The sequence below is a fragment of the Spinacia oleracea genome, chromosome 6, assembly GCF_020520425.1.
Source record: "Spinacia oleracea cultivar Varoflay chromosome 6, BTI_SOV_V1, whole genome shotgun sequence".
Classification (NCBI taxonomy): domain Eukaryota; kingdom Viridiplantae; phylum Streptophyta; class Magnoliopsida; order Caryophyllales; family Amaranthaceae; genus Spinacia; species Spinacia oleracea.
Genome location: NC_079492.1, coordinates 100,448,247 through 100,461,837, shown reverse-complemented (window position 1 = coordinate 100,461,837; position 13,591 = coordinate 100,448,247). Strand labels below are relative to the sequence as shown.

The 13,591-nt window shown below is 42.0% G+C and overlaps 1 protein-coding gene across 1 annotated transcript; it reads left to right on the top strand.

Moving 5' to 3' along the window:
* Nucleotides 1–12,271: 12,271 nt before the first annotated feature.
* On the top strand, nucleotides 12,272–12,919 carry LOC130463983 (uncharacterized). The gene is made up of 2 exons (XM_056833305.1): nucleotides 12,272–12,422; nucleotides 12,497–12,919. The coding sequence occupies exons 1-2, from the start codon at nucleotides 12,285–12,287 to the stop codon at nucleotides 12,836–12,838; spliced, it is 480 nt and encodes a 159-aa protein (XP_056689283.1). The 5' UTR covers nucleotides 12,272–12,284; the 3' UTR covers nucleotides 12,839–12,919.
* Nucleotides 12,920–13,591: the final 672 nt, after the last annotated feature.

Below are 13,591 nucleotides of genomic sequence, written 5' to 3'. Positions count from 1 at the left end.
AAGAAAAGACACATTCGTTTGAGGCACAAGGCTGTCAAAGAATTGCTGTCAAGTGGAGTGATATCACTGGACTACGTCAAGTCCGAAAAGAACATCGCGGATCCGTTAACGAAAGGCCTATGTAAGAAACTAGTTTTGGAAACGTCGGAGGGGATGGGCTTGAGGCCCATTGGATGAATTGTAAGGTAATGAACTCCTACTCACCATGAGTTCAAAGGGGAACATTATGTAATAATTCAGAAGCATAAATTTTATTTTCTGTCCATCCCTTAGATGTTTATGATGTGCTTGCTATTATTGAACGAGGTTGAGCATACGGCTCTTAATGAACCCATATCCATATTTTTGGTGGTGTGATGTAGCTCACACTTGATGGGATTCACCTACTTAGGTGTGGAAGTGAGGCCGCTTCCTATGAGAATTGCATGCGCTATTCTCTAGAGCACCTATGAGCATCCAGGTTATGGACGTATGGCCAGTATAATGCGTCACTTTTATTGGCGGAGATTCAGAATATCATACATGTTCAATTGTGTGCTTTGAGTAATGAGTTTCTAACCCCCTATTAAGTTCAATACGAAAGTCACTTGGTAGGAAAGAGATTCTAGCTTGAATGTCACTAAGTGTCAATTCAAGTCGCAAGACATTGACACCTATTCAATTGTTTGTTTTGCCCGGAAATTCAATTCTTTTACTTCTTTCTTTTTCTTCTCATCTTCGGACCTGTGGGGGATTGTTGGAAATCCTAGTGAGAAAACAAAAGAAAATGAGTGGGAAAATGTGGGAATATGAAAAGTCCCACATGGGAAAAACACAAACCATATTCAATGTTTATATTTGGGGGTTTGAGGGAAACATTTGTTTAAGAAAGCATGTGAGTGGCATGGGTGGTCACAACACACACACGCGCGCGCGCGCCGGGCCGTGGGCCTTGGGCCTTGGGGCTTGGGCCTTGGTACTTGGTACTTGGTACTTGGTACTTGGTACTTGGCGAATGCGGTTCGCGGGCGTGGGGTGGGTTTTGTGGGCCGGGTTATTCTTTTTGGTCAAGGGCGGTTTGATTAAGTCAGAAGACTTAATCAACCCACTAACTTTGGAAACTGCTCCATTAATCACGTCATTACTCCCCACTAGCCGTTTTATGACTGTTGCAGTTCCCCATTACTCCCGTAACTTCTCCACTAGCCGTTTTTTGCTGTTACAGCTTCCCAAAAGCCTCACTATAAATTCATCGTTCATTTCCACAAAAATATACAGAAACTTACAATCGATCTCTCTCTCAAACTCCTCTCTTTCTGGGCAAATATTCTGGTCTCCAATCGGGGATTGTGAGTGCACATAATTCTCGGTGTCGTGTAAACCCTGGAGGGCAACCGCAAGCGTTCTACTGCATCGGAGGTAGCGCGGAATTGTCTTTTAGAGCAGTGGTCCGGCCACGGCACGACAATTGTTTCAGTTCGTATTACGCAATATCCAGTTAAGTCGTTCCAATTACTTATTTAGCTAACATTAACTTGTTAATTAATACTGAACCGCATTTATTAGACTTAACATTGAATGCATACTTGGACCAAGGGCATTATTTCCTTCAGTCTCCCACTTGTCCTTAGGGACAAGTGTGCATTTCCTAATTCCTTTGTCGCTCGATGCTTGCTCTTGAACATAAGGTAAGCGTTGTCATCCTTATTATGTCCAGAGGTGTTTCTCGGTTTCAGAGTTCAACTGATCAAATAAACAGATAATCATAGCCTATGATTCATCCGAGCACGGCCATGCATTTCACAGTTTCTAGCTCTCCGAGTGGCCTTGTATAACTTTTAAGCATCTCATCCCGATTTATGGGAGGACAATCCCAATCTTGCGATCTTGAGATTAGACTTTGTTTGATAGGTGATTACCTGAGCGTTGCCTTTATAGCCTCCTTTTACGGTGCGACGGTTGGTCAACGTCAAAGCAACCAGTTCTCAAACAAGTAATCTCAAATCACTCAGGTATTGAGGATTTAGTGTCTAATAATTTTAATGAAATTTACTTATGACAGATTTTAATCTCTTACAGTAAAGTTTCATAGGTCTTGTCCGATACTAGTCTTCCCAAAGTAAGTATCTATGCAAATGATTATGACATTGCCATGTCCACATAGTTCAAGAAACAGAACTACTAGTCATCTTGCATTCTAGTCGTCTAACGTTTTCTATGCGTCCAATTTTATAGAAAACTCCGACTAGGGACCATTTTCAACCTTTGACATTCAAGTTCACTTGATAGACATTTCTTAGTCACAGGACTGGTCCTGACAGTCTATCTTGAATATATCGTCAAATTGAAGGGACTCATCATTTAATAGACCACAAATTAAATGGAAAAATGAATTCTTTTCATTTATTGTGAATGATTAACCAATAATGTTTTACAAAGATTTAAACTCTAAAAATTTAAAACATTAAACAGGGTCATCAAAGCCATTCTCCAATATGCTTGATTCCCATAGCTGCAGTGTGCGAGTTGTGCTTCGCCTGCGGCAGAGGTTTAGTTAATGGATCTGATATGTTGTCATCAGTTCCAATCTTGTCTATCTCGACTTCTTTTCTTTCAACGAAATCTCGTAGAAGGTGAAATCTACGAAGTACATGCTTGACTCTCTGGTGGTGTCTAGGCTCCTTTGCCTGTGCAATAGCTCCGTTATTATCACAATACAGGGCTATTGGTCCTTTAATGGAGGGGACTACACCAAGTTCACCCATGAACTTCCTTAGCCATATAGCTTCCTTTGCTGCTTCATGTGCAGCAATGTACTCCGCTTCAGTTGTAGAATCCGCAATGGTGCTTTGCCTAGCACTTTTCCAGCTTACTGCTCCTCCGTTGAGGCAGAAGACAAACCCAGACTGTGATCTGAAATCATATTTGTCGGTTTGGAAACTTCCGTCCGTATAGCCTTTAACAATTAATTCATCATCTCCGCCATAGACCAGGAAGTCATCTTTGTGCCTTTTCAGGTACTTCAGAATATTCTTGGCAGCAGTCCAATGCGCCTCTCCTGGGTCTGACTGGTATCTTCTCGTAGCACTGAGTGCGTACGCAACATCCGGGCGTGTACATATCATAGAATACATTATTGAACCAATTAATGATGCATATGGAATCCCATTCATTCGTCTACGCTCATCAAGTGTTTTTGGGCACTGAGTCTTGCTTAGAGTTATTCCATGAGATATGGGTAGGTAGCCTCGCTTGGAGTCCGCCATCTTGAACCTATCAAGCACCTTATTGATATAAGTGCTTTGACTAAGTCCAATAATCCTTTTAGATCTATCTCTGTAAATCTTGATGCCCAATATGTACTGTGCTTCTCCTAGATCTTTCATCGAAAAACATTTCCCAAGCCAAATCTTGACAGAGTTCAACATAGGAATGTCATTTCCGATAAGTAATATGTCGTCGACATATAATACTAGGAAAGCAATTTTGCTCCCACTGACCTTCTTGTATACACAAGATTCGTCTGCGTTCTTGATGAAACCAAAGTCACTGACTGCTTCATCAAAACGTATATTCCAGCTCCTGGATGCCTGCTTCAATCCGTAGATTGACTTCTTCAGCTTGCATACCTTTTTAGCATTCTTTGGATCCTCAAAACCTTCAGGCTGTGTCATAAACACAGTTTCTGTTAAAACGCCGTTTAAGAAAGCCGTTTTGACATCCATCTGCCATATTTCGTAATCGTAATATGCAGCGATTGCTAACATTATCCGAATAGACTTTAGCATTGCAACTGGTGAAAAGGTTTCATCGTAATCCACACCGTGGACTTGCCTGTAACCTTTTGCAACCAATCTAGCTTTGAAAACTTCAAGTTTCCCATCCTTGTCCTTTTTCAGTTTGAAAACCCATTTGCTTCCAATGGCTTGGTAGCCATCTGGCAAATCGACCAAATCCCATACTTGGTTTTTAGACATGGAGTCTAATTCAGATTGCATGGCTTCTTGCCATTGCTTGGAGCTAGGGCTCATCATAGCTTGTTTGTAAGTCGCAGGTTCATCACTTTCAAGTAATAGAACGTCATAGCTCTCGTTCGTCAAAATACCTAAGTACCTTTCCGGTTGAGATCTATATCTTTGCGATCTACGCGGGGTAACATTTCTAGATTGACCATGATTCTCACCAGATTCTTCTAAAGATCTCTGAGTTTCATCCTGAATGTCATCTTGAGCATTCTCTAGAGTTTGTTGTTCGACTCGAATTTCTTCGAGGTCTACTTTTCTCCCACTTGTCATTTTGGAAATGTGATCTTTCTCCAAAAAGACACCATCTCGAGCAACAAACACCTTGTTCTCAGATGTATTGTAGAAGTAATACCCCTTTGTTTCCTTTGGATAGCCCACAAGGATACATTTGCCAGATTTTGGATGAAGTTTGTCTGAAATTAATCGTTTGACGTATACTTCACATCCCCAAATCTTAAGAAAAGACACATTTGGAGGCTTTCCAAACCATAATTCGTGTGGAGTCTTTTCGACAGCTTTAGACGGAGCTCTATTTATAGTGAGTGCAGCTGTATTTAGTGCATGTCCCCAAAATTCTAATGGAAGTTTGGCCTGACCAATCATTGACCTGACCATGTCTAGCAAGGTTCTGTTCCTCCGTTCTGAGACACCGTTCCATTGTGGTGTTCCAGGAGGAGTCAATTCTGATAGAATTCCACATTCTTTCAGATGGTCATCAAATTCATAGCTCAGATATTCACCGCCTCTATCAGACCGCAGTGCCTTAATCTTCTTGCCTAATTGATTCTCTACTTCACTCTGAAATTCCTTGAATTTGTCAAAGGATTCAGACTTATGCTTCATTAGGTAGACATAACCATATCTACTGAAGTCATCAGTGAAAGTGATAAAGTAGCTGAAACCACCTCTAGCATTTGTACTCATTGGTCCACATACATCTGTATGGATTAAACCCAATAGTTCATTTGCTCTTTCTCCAACTTTAGAGAAAAGTTGCTTTGTCATTTTGCCAAGTAAACATGATTCGCATTTACCATAATCCTCTAAGTCAAATGGTTCTAGAATTCCTTCCTTTTGAAGTCTTTCTAAGCGTTTCAAGTTTATATGGCCTAATCGACAATGCCACAGATAGGTGAGATCTGAATCATCCTTTTTGGCCTTTTTGGTATTTATGTTATATACTTGTTTGTCGTGATCTAATAAATAAAGTCCATTGACTAATCTAGCAGATCCATAAAACATCTCTTTAAAATAAAACGAACAACTATTGTCTTTTATTAAAAAGGAAAATCCCTTAGCATCTAAGCAAGAAACTGAAATGATGTTTTTAGTAAGACTTGGAACATGGAAACATTCTTCCAGTTCCAAAACTAGCCCGGAGGGCAACGACAAATAATAAGTTCCTATAGCTAATGCAGCAATCCGTGCTCCATTTCCCACTCGTAGGTCGACTTCACCCTTGCTTAACTTTCTACTTCTTCTTAGTCCATGTGGATTGGAACATAAGTGTGAGCCACAACCTGTATCTAATACCCAAGAAGTTGAATTAGCAAGTATACAGTCTATAACGAAAATACCTGAAGATGGAACGACTGTTCCGTTCTTCTGATCTTCCTTTAGCTTTGGACATTCTCTTTTGTAATGGCCTATTCCATCACAATAAAGACAGCTTGATGTGGACTTGTCCTGCTTTGATTTAGCATTGCCCTTGGACTTTCCACTTTTCTTGAACGGTCTCCTTCTAGCCTTGAGTAAATCTTTGGCTTCACAGTCCAGTATTAGTTCAGCCTTTCTGACAAGGTGAACAAATTCTGCAACTGTTTCTTCTCTTGGTTCACTTAGGTATAGTTGCTTGAAGCGACCAAACCCACTGTGTAGTGAATTGAGCAAGATAGAGACTGCCATCCTTTCGCTTATTGGTGTTCCTAGTAGACTTAGGCGATCAAAGTATGAACGCATAAGATCCACATGGAACCTCAGTGGGACCCCTACCCTCTGTTTAGTGCGAAGGAGCTGAACATGTGTTTCTTGGACCTCCATCCTATAACACCTGTTGGGAGAACTAACCTTTAGACCAGACATTGATTCAATCAACTCATGGACGTTCAGGTCCCTGTCCTCCGTGATTCCAGGACAGATATCCCTCAGATTCTTGATGAGCGTAAAAGGTTCATAGGCTACAAACCTTCTAGCCCAATCATCAGGGATATTGTTCAGCATGAGACTCATAACCTTTTTGAGATCCGCATCCCAGGCGTAAAATCTCTCAGGGGTCATGTCTCTGGCATAGTAGCTTGGCATGGGATGTGACAGTACATACTCAAGTCCATTGAGTTTGACTATTTCAACTAGCTTAGCTTCCCATTCAAGAAAATTTGCCAGGTTCAGCTTGACCATAAGCTCAGAACCTATGATGATGTTTTGATTGTTGTTTGCCATTTTTAAAACTACAATTGAAAAAAAATAAACAAATAAATAACCATTCACAGTTTCTCTTAATAAACTTAAATTCTAGCATACATGCATAATTCAATGTTTATTAAGCATTTTATTCAAGTTATGTGTTCCGGCAGGTGTGAATAAAATGATTCCAAGATCCTAAAATCATTGAAGAACTAAACACAGTTTGTCGACTTAATCCTAAAACATCTTAGGTAAGCAAAAGCCTTTTGCTAATAGTCTAGAAACTATTCTTGGTTGATAGGTACGTCTAAGAACTTATTAGGTAAACCTATCGATTTTGCCACGACATAAAAGGACTCCTTACTTATATCGTTGAGTTTCACCAAAACTAACATGTACTCACAATTATTTGTGTACCTTGCCCCTTTAGGACCAATAAGTAACACCTCGCTGAGCGAAAACTATTACTAGATTGATGTAAAGGATATCCAAGCAAGTGTATATTTTGGCATGGCACCTTTTAACTCAATTTTTAAGTTTGGAACTTAAGGCTCTTACTATGTTGGTTAGATTTTAAGTGAACTAAAATCCTTAATCATGCAACATAATCAAGCTTTTGATCTCATGCATTTTAAGACATATTTAAAAGCAATAAATAACTTAAAACATGCATAAGATAAATGTGATCTAGTATGGCCCGACTTCATCTTGAAGCTTTAACTTCAAAGTCCGTCTTGAAAATCTCCGTGGGAGGCACCATTTTCTTCAAATAGGATAAGCTATAATTAAAACTAATTACAACTATTTGATGGTACACAGACCATATTTGAATTGAAAAACAACTTTGGTACTTTAGACCAATTACATTCAAATTAATGGTACGCAGACCATATTTTCTATCCTATTTGGGCCATACTAGTCACTTCATAACCTGCAAAATAGTACATATACAATATATATACCATTCACCCATTCATTATCATGAATGGCCCACATAGCTGGTTAGTAAAACACATTATGCATCACGTAAACATTTGCAGCAATTAATCAAGGGCACCAATAATCTACCAATTATTCAGTCCTTATTAATTCTAATCAAGTTGTTTTAACCTTAAGGATTTGTAGACCTAATCAAGAGTTTATGACTAAAAAGGGCTCCCACTCAAACCAATAAATTCATATGCTTTACTAATTTTAAACATAAAAATGTATTTCTAGTCTAACCGGAAACATACAAATTTAATTAAAATTTAAAGCTCATATAAATTTATAATTGAATCCAAAAAGTTTAATTTAATTTCAGTCGTATTTAAATTAATTCATGATTTTAATTTTAGTAAAATAATTAGAATAAATAAAATTATTATAATTACAATATTCAAAATTAAAATCCAAGAAAATAATTTAAATTATTAATTTTAAAATTAATTAAAATTACGTAAACTGAAAATTTCAAATTAAAATTTCAAAACGATCTAATCGTAACGCAACAACCCCACGCAACGTACGCCCATGGGCCACACGCACACAGCCATCGCTGGCCATGTGCGCGCAGCCCATGCGCTGCGTCGCATCGCTGCTGCTGCTCTCCTTCGCAAGGCATCACGCGAGCTGGTGCTCGCTGCGCGCGCCAGCACTCGATGCACGCGAGCCATCGCTCGCTGCGCTCGCTCGCCAGCGCTCGCTGCATGCGAGCCAGCGCTCAGTGTGCGCGCTCGCCAGCGCTCGCTTTATGCGGGCCATTGCTCGCTGCGCGCGCTCGCCAGCGCTCGCTGCGCGCGCTTGCCAGCGCTCGATCCTGCGAGCCATCGCTCGCTGCGCGAGGCATCGACGCTGGGCGTAGCACTCGTGGCACACGAGCTTGCGCTAGCTGCGCGCGAGGCTTCGCACACTTGCGCGAGGCAGTGCGCGCTGTGGCGCAACTCGCTTGCTGCCCACACGCGACTGCCTGTGCCTTGCTTTCGCCTTCGCCCATTCGTCCATTGCTCACAGCCCACGACACAAGGCAGGGCTGCTGCCTTGTGGTCGTGCACCATGGCCTTGCTCATTGCATTCGTGCCGCATGGGCGACGAGCTCCCTTGCTCGTCGTCACATGCCCGCACTATACAACACCCCTTAAGGGTAACACGTAGCGTCCATTGCTTTGTGCGTGCAAGTTATATGAGCGAATCGCATAAAATTTAAAAATTTATATTTAAAATTAATGACAAATTAATAAATAATATTAATTTCATAATTTTAGGGCGAAAAATCGAAAATTTATTATTCAATCGATTTCCGATTAACATGGATTCAAGTCTAGGTCATAAAAATTTAAAATTTAACATAAATTTACAATTTTTATGGTGGTTTTTAATCATAGGTATCTAATTAAATTATAATTAATTATGAAAATCAAATTAATTCTAAATTATTCTAATTTTCAACAAATTAATCATAATTACAAATTAGATTGCATAATTAACAAGGCTAGGCATTCAAACTTGTTAAACATATACAGTAGGTCAATCAAAAATTCAAGATTTATCAACAAGAATCGCAAATATTTAATTTAACATCTTAAATTTACGAAATTTTGCATTCGAAAAACTAAAACCTTCGAAAAGTCATAGTTAGGCTTCGAATTTGAGAATTCTGGGTTCGGCCGAAAAATACTGTTTTTGTCAAAATTTTAGAATGCCTTTTACATGCGGAATTGACACAAAAATCATTCGATTTGGATGAGTAATGAAGAAACTGCCGAAAAACTGCGTACGTATAATTAAATAAACGCAATTTGCAATTAATTAACAATTACGAAAATTAATCACCCATTTTAATTCTTGCAAATTTGTAATATTTAACCATGTTCATGCAATTTAGATTATGAAAATAATAAGAGGCTCGTGATACCACTGTTAGGTTATGATACATATGACAATTCATAAATCATGCGGAAAAACCATAAAGCCAGGAAAACATATTATTTACACATAATCATTTAGCATAGTTTAGATGCATACTCTTTGTTGCGTGCCTTCCCTAGCTGCGCCCGAACCGAACAAGAACAAGTCTTTAGGACTCCAAGTGTCGTCCCTCCGTAGATAGTCCACAGCACGTCCGGATCCGCCTTAAGATTGACCAACTAGAATCGCCCTTAAGGTACTTAGAATTTTCGGCACTTTGTAGGCAATTGTATGACTGAATTTTGCTCTCAAAACTCACTTTGAATACTTGAATGCTCGATGTAAATATGTGACCCTAGGAACCTATTTATAGAGTTATGGAAAAGGATTTGGAATCCTATTAGGATACTAATTTATTTAATTATAATCCTACTAGGACTCTAATTAAATAAACTAAATCTTTTAGGATTGGATTTAATCATATGACAAATCCCGGTAGCTTCAGGATTCGAGTAGCACACAAATACACACGCACGCACAGCAGCCCACGAGCTCGCAGCCCACTGCCGCAAGCCCACACGCTGCCGTTGCCTTGGCGCGCGCTGGGCCTGCCTTGCGGTGGGCCTGGCGCAGCCTTGGCTGGTGCATTTGTGGCGCGATGGCTTGCTGGGCGATGGCCCGGCTTCATGCTGGGCCTTCGTCTGGCAGGCCTCGTCCGATGCTAATTCGTACGATACGCTTCCGATTAATTTCCCGATTCCGGAATTCATTTCCGATACGAACAATATTCAATATTTCCGATTCCGGAATCAATTTCCGTTTCGAACAAATATTTAATATTTCCGTTTCCGGAATTATTTTCCGATTCCGATAATATTTCTGATTCTGACAATATTTCCGTTTCCGGCAATATTTCCGATTCCGGCAATATTTCCATTTCCGATAATATTTTCCGATACGTACCATGTTTCCGTTTCCGGCAACATCTACGACTTGGATAATATTTATATTTCCGATATGATCCATATTTCCGTTTCCGGCAATATCATCGTTTCCGGAGTATTCATTTCTTGCCTGTGACGATCTCAGCTCCCACTGAAACCAAGATCCGTCGATTCCGAATATCCATAGATGGAGTATTTAATGCCATTAAATACTTGATCCGTTAACGTACTATTTGTGTGACCCTACGGGTTCAGTCAAGAGTAAGCTGTGGATTAATATCATTAATTCCACTTGAACTGAAGCGGCCTCTAGCTAGGCATTCAGCTCACTTGATCTCACTGAATTATTAACTTGTTAATTAATAATGAACCGCATTTATTAGACTTAACATTGAATGCATACTTGGACCAAGGGCATTATTTCCTTCACGAATCTAGTATTTTCTTATAATGTAGGTGTTCTTGGTATATTGCTTGCGTTCCTCATAATTCATGAATGACAAATTATGGGAGAATTTTGATTTTGCTGGAGTTAATTTTTACTTAGGGAATTTTGCTAAGTATGAACTTAGTATCATGTTTTTTAGGGAACAAAAAATTGTATGACTCCATTTCATGAGTGAAATGCACTCTTTTTTAGGGATCGGTATGAGTGCCGATTTTGTCAAAGGTATAATGCCTTGTTGTATTGTTGATCAGCATGTTTGACGAGTCGTTACCCCCTCCTGGCGGCCACGAGGTGCGTGGCATGACGCGTCAGTCGACTGGCCCGGGTCCCCTATGGGTGGGCCCTGAGCTTTACGTCGGTCGTGATCTACACTATGACCTAGAGCACCATGTGACTTCCCGCCTTCACGCGAGGAGACATACTACGGTTCGCGGTTATGGCGCCGCGACGAGTGAGACCATTTTTAGCTATCTGAGCTCGGACGGCCAGGCCTTGGTGAGGGCGAGCTCACTGTTTCCGGTGGTTGAGACCTTCTGGGAGATACTGCGGCTCAACATCTCCCTGTCCTTTCTGCGGTCCTTCATGAGGTGGTGGTGGGATACCACCAACACCTTCCATTTTCCTTGGGGCAAGATGACGATCACTCCTGAGGACTACACAGCTTTGACGGGTTTGACCTTTACAGGGAACCCCGTTCGTCTGAGGTCGGACGGCCCATCGCCGACTGTTGCTGAGGGTACCAGGCTCCTGGGCTCGTGGATGGGTAGCAGGTTACCTTCGTACCAGCCCCGTGGGATACCTTTCGCTGACCTAACGTGGGCTTTGGAGCACGGGGTAGAGGAGTCGCCTTCGAGACAGGCTCGGCTGTTCTACCTCCATTTTATTACTTCCACTTTTCTATCGGGTCCGACTGACACCTTTGACCCGAGGTGGATAGGCATGATGGAGGACGTGTCTACACTGGGTGACTATCGCTGGGGCGATTTGGGCTATGCGACGCTTGTCGGCCAGATGAGTTTGTCGGTGCGCGTCTCGGACCCGAGTATACGTCACTTTGTGATTACATTAGCGGGAGTGCCGCGTTTGATCGAGGTATGTGCCTAGACTTTCTTTTGTTTTTCTCGCTTTTACCCGGCCTCTTTTTTTTTTAACGTTTTATTATCCTTTTTTCTTTTTGCAGCCGTGGGCCTTCGAGCACTTACCCTGACTGGCTCCCCGAAAGGGGCAGAGGCCTTTGGAGTTCCCTGCCGGTCGCCGTTGGGGTTGGAGGAAGAAGCTGACAGTGCGTCCACCGCCCGATACTGTGTGGGATCTTATCCGGGACGGGAACCCTGAGCATGTACAGAATCTTATCCTCTATCTCGTATTTCGTCATTCTTTTTCATGTGCGAGATCTGACTGCGTTTTGTACGAAAACAGGTGGTTTGGACCCCATGGCTCTCTTTTAGGGGTACCCATGCTTCGGTCAGGGAGAGTTATGTCCTGAGCCAGATGCGGGTCTTGTTCGTTGGCTGCCGGGACCCTGTCTGGTATCTGGGAGAGCGGGTACGTATGCAGACGGTCGGGAATTTTTCGGTGCCCAGGCCTCCGCCTGCGACCATGCTGTCTACTCGCTCGATAGGCGAGTCGTGGAGGGTCCACTCGAGGACTGGTGTGCCGGCGACAGAGTTGGTGGTAGAGGGAGCTAGCTATTACCAGTTTATCCAGGATTCTCTTCGTCTCCCGGAGCCTGGCGCTGTAAGTTGCCTCCTCTCTTTTTTAGTGTTTTCATGTTCGTGGCCATGTGTTTATGCCTACTGTGTTTTGTGCAGGAGGGTCCTGACCCTTTGTTGGGGGGATGGGTGCTTCCCGATGCTCGGATCTCGTATATCGGAGAGAGTGGATCCGAGATTGTGGAGACTTTCCCGGAAGACCGGGTTTTCCATGCTCCGCTCCCTGAGGGAGTAGAGGCGGTATGCACCTTTCATTTGTGTACTCTTCTTTATATTTTTTCTTTCTTTTTTACTGACATTCTTGTTTTAGGTTCCGGCCCGTACGGCCAATGCGATGGTGGGAGTGATCAACCGGTTGAAGTCCGCGTTGGTTCGAGCTCGGTCTGCACTTTCTTGCAGGAGCCCCCACTCTACTCGGGTAATGTGCCCTCTCTCTTTTGATCTGTACCTTTGGTTTGGCTTTCGGTTATTCACTCTCTTTTTTGTCCCTTTTTGCAGAAGGCTACTGGGCATGCTGGGGCCGACGACGCGGGTCCCTCGGGCGGGGGACACGGTCGTCGCGAGAGAGAGAGAGCACAGCACTCGCCCCTACGACATCGCCGTTCTGACGCGGGGGCGAGTTCTTCCGGGGAGAGGTCCGAGCCGGAGCGTAGGCAGCGTTGAAGGAAATAATTCCCTTGGTCCAAGTATGCATTCTATGTTAAGTCTAATAAATGCGGTTCAGTATTAATTAACAAGTTAATAATTCAGTGAGATCAAGTGAGCTGAATGCCTAGCTAGAGGCCGCTTCAGTTCAAGTGGAATTAATGATATTAATCCACAGCTTACTCTTGACTGAACCCGTAGGGTCACACAAATAGTACGTAAACGGATCAAGTATTTAATGGCATTAAATACTCTATCTATGGATATTCGGAACCGACGGATCTTGGTTTCAGTGGAGCTGAGATCGTCAAAGGCAAGAAATGAATACTCCGGAAACGATGATATTACCGGAAACGGAAATATGGATCGTATCGGAAATATAAATATTATCCAAGTCGTAGATGTTGCCGGAAACGGAAACATGGTACGTATCGGAAAATATTATCGGAAATGGAAATATTACCAGAATCGGAAATATTGCCGGAAACGGAAATATTGTCAGAAACGGAAATATTACCGGAATCGGAAAATAATTCCGGAAACGGAAAT

Coding starts and splice junctions, on each gene's coding strand:
- LOC130463983 (XM_056833305.1), top strand. CDS start 12,285: ATGCTGTCTACTCGCTCGATAGGCGAGTCGTGGAGGGTCCACTCGAGG. Junction 12,423..12,496: donor GTCTCCCGGAGCCTGGCGCT/GTAAGTTGCCTC, acceptor TGTTTTGTGCAG/GAGGGTCCTGACCCTTTGTT.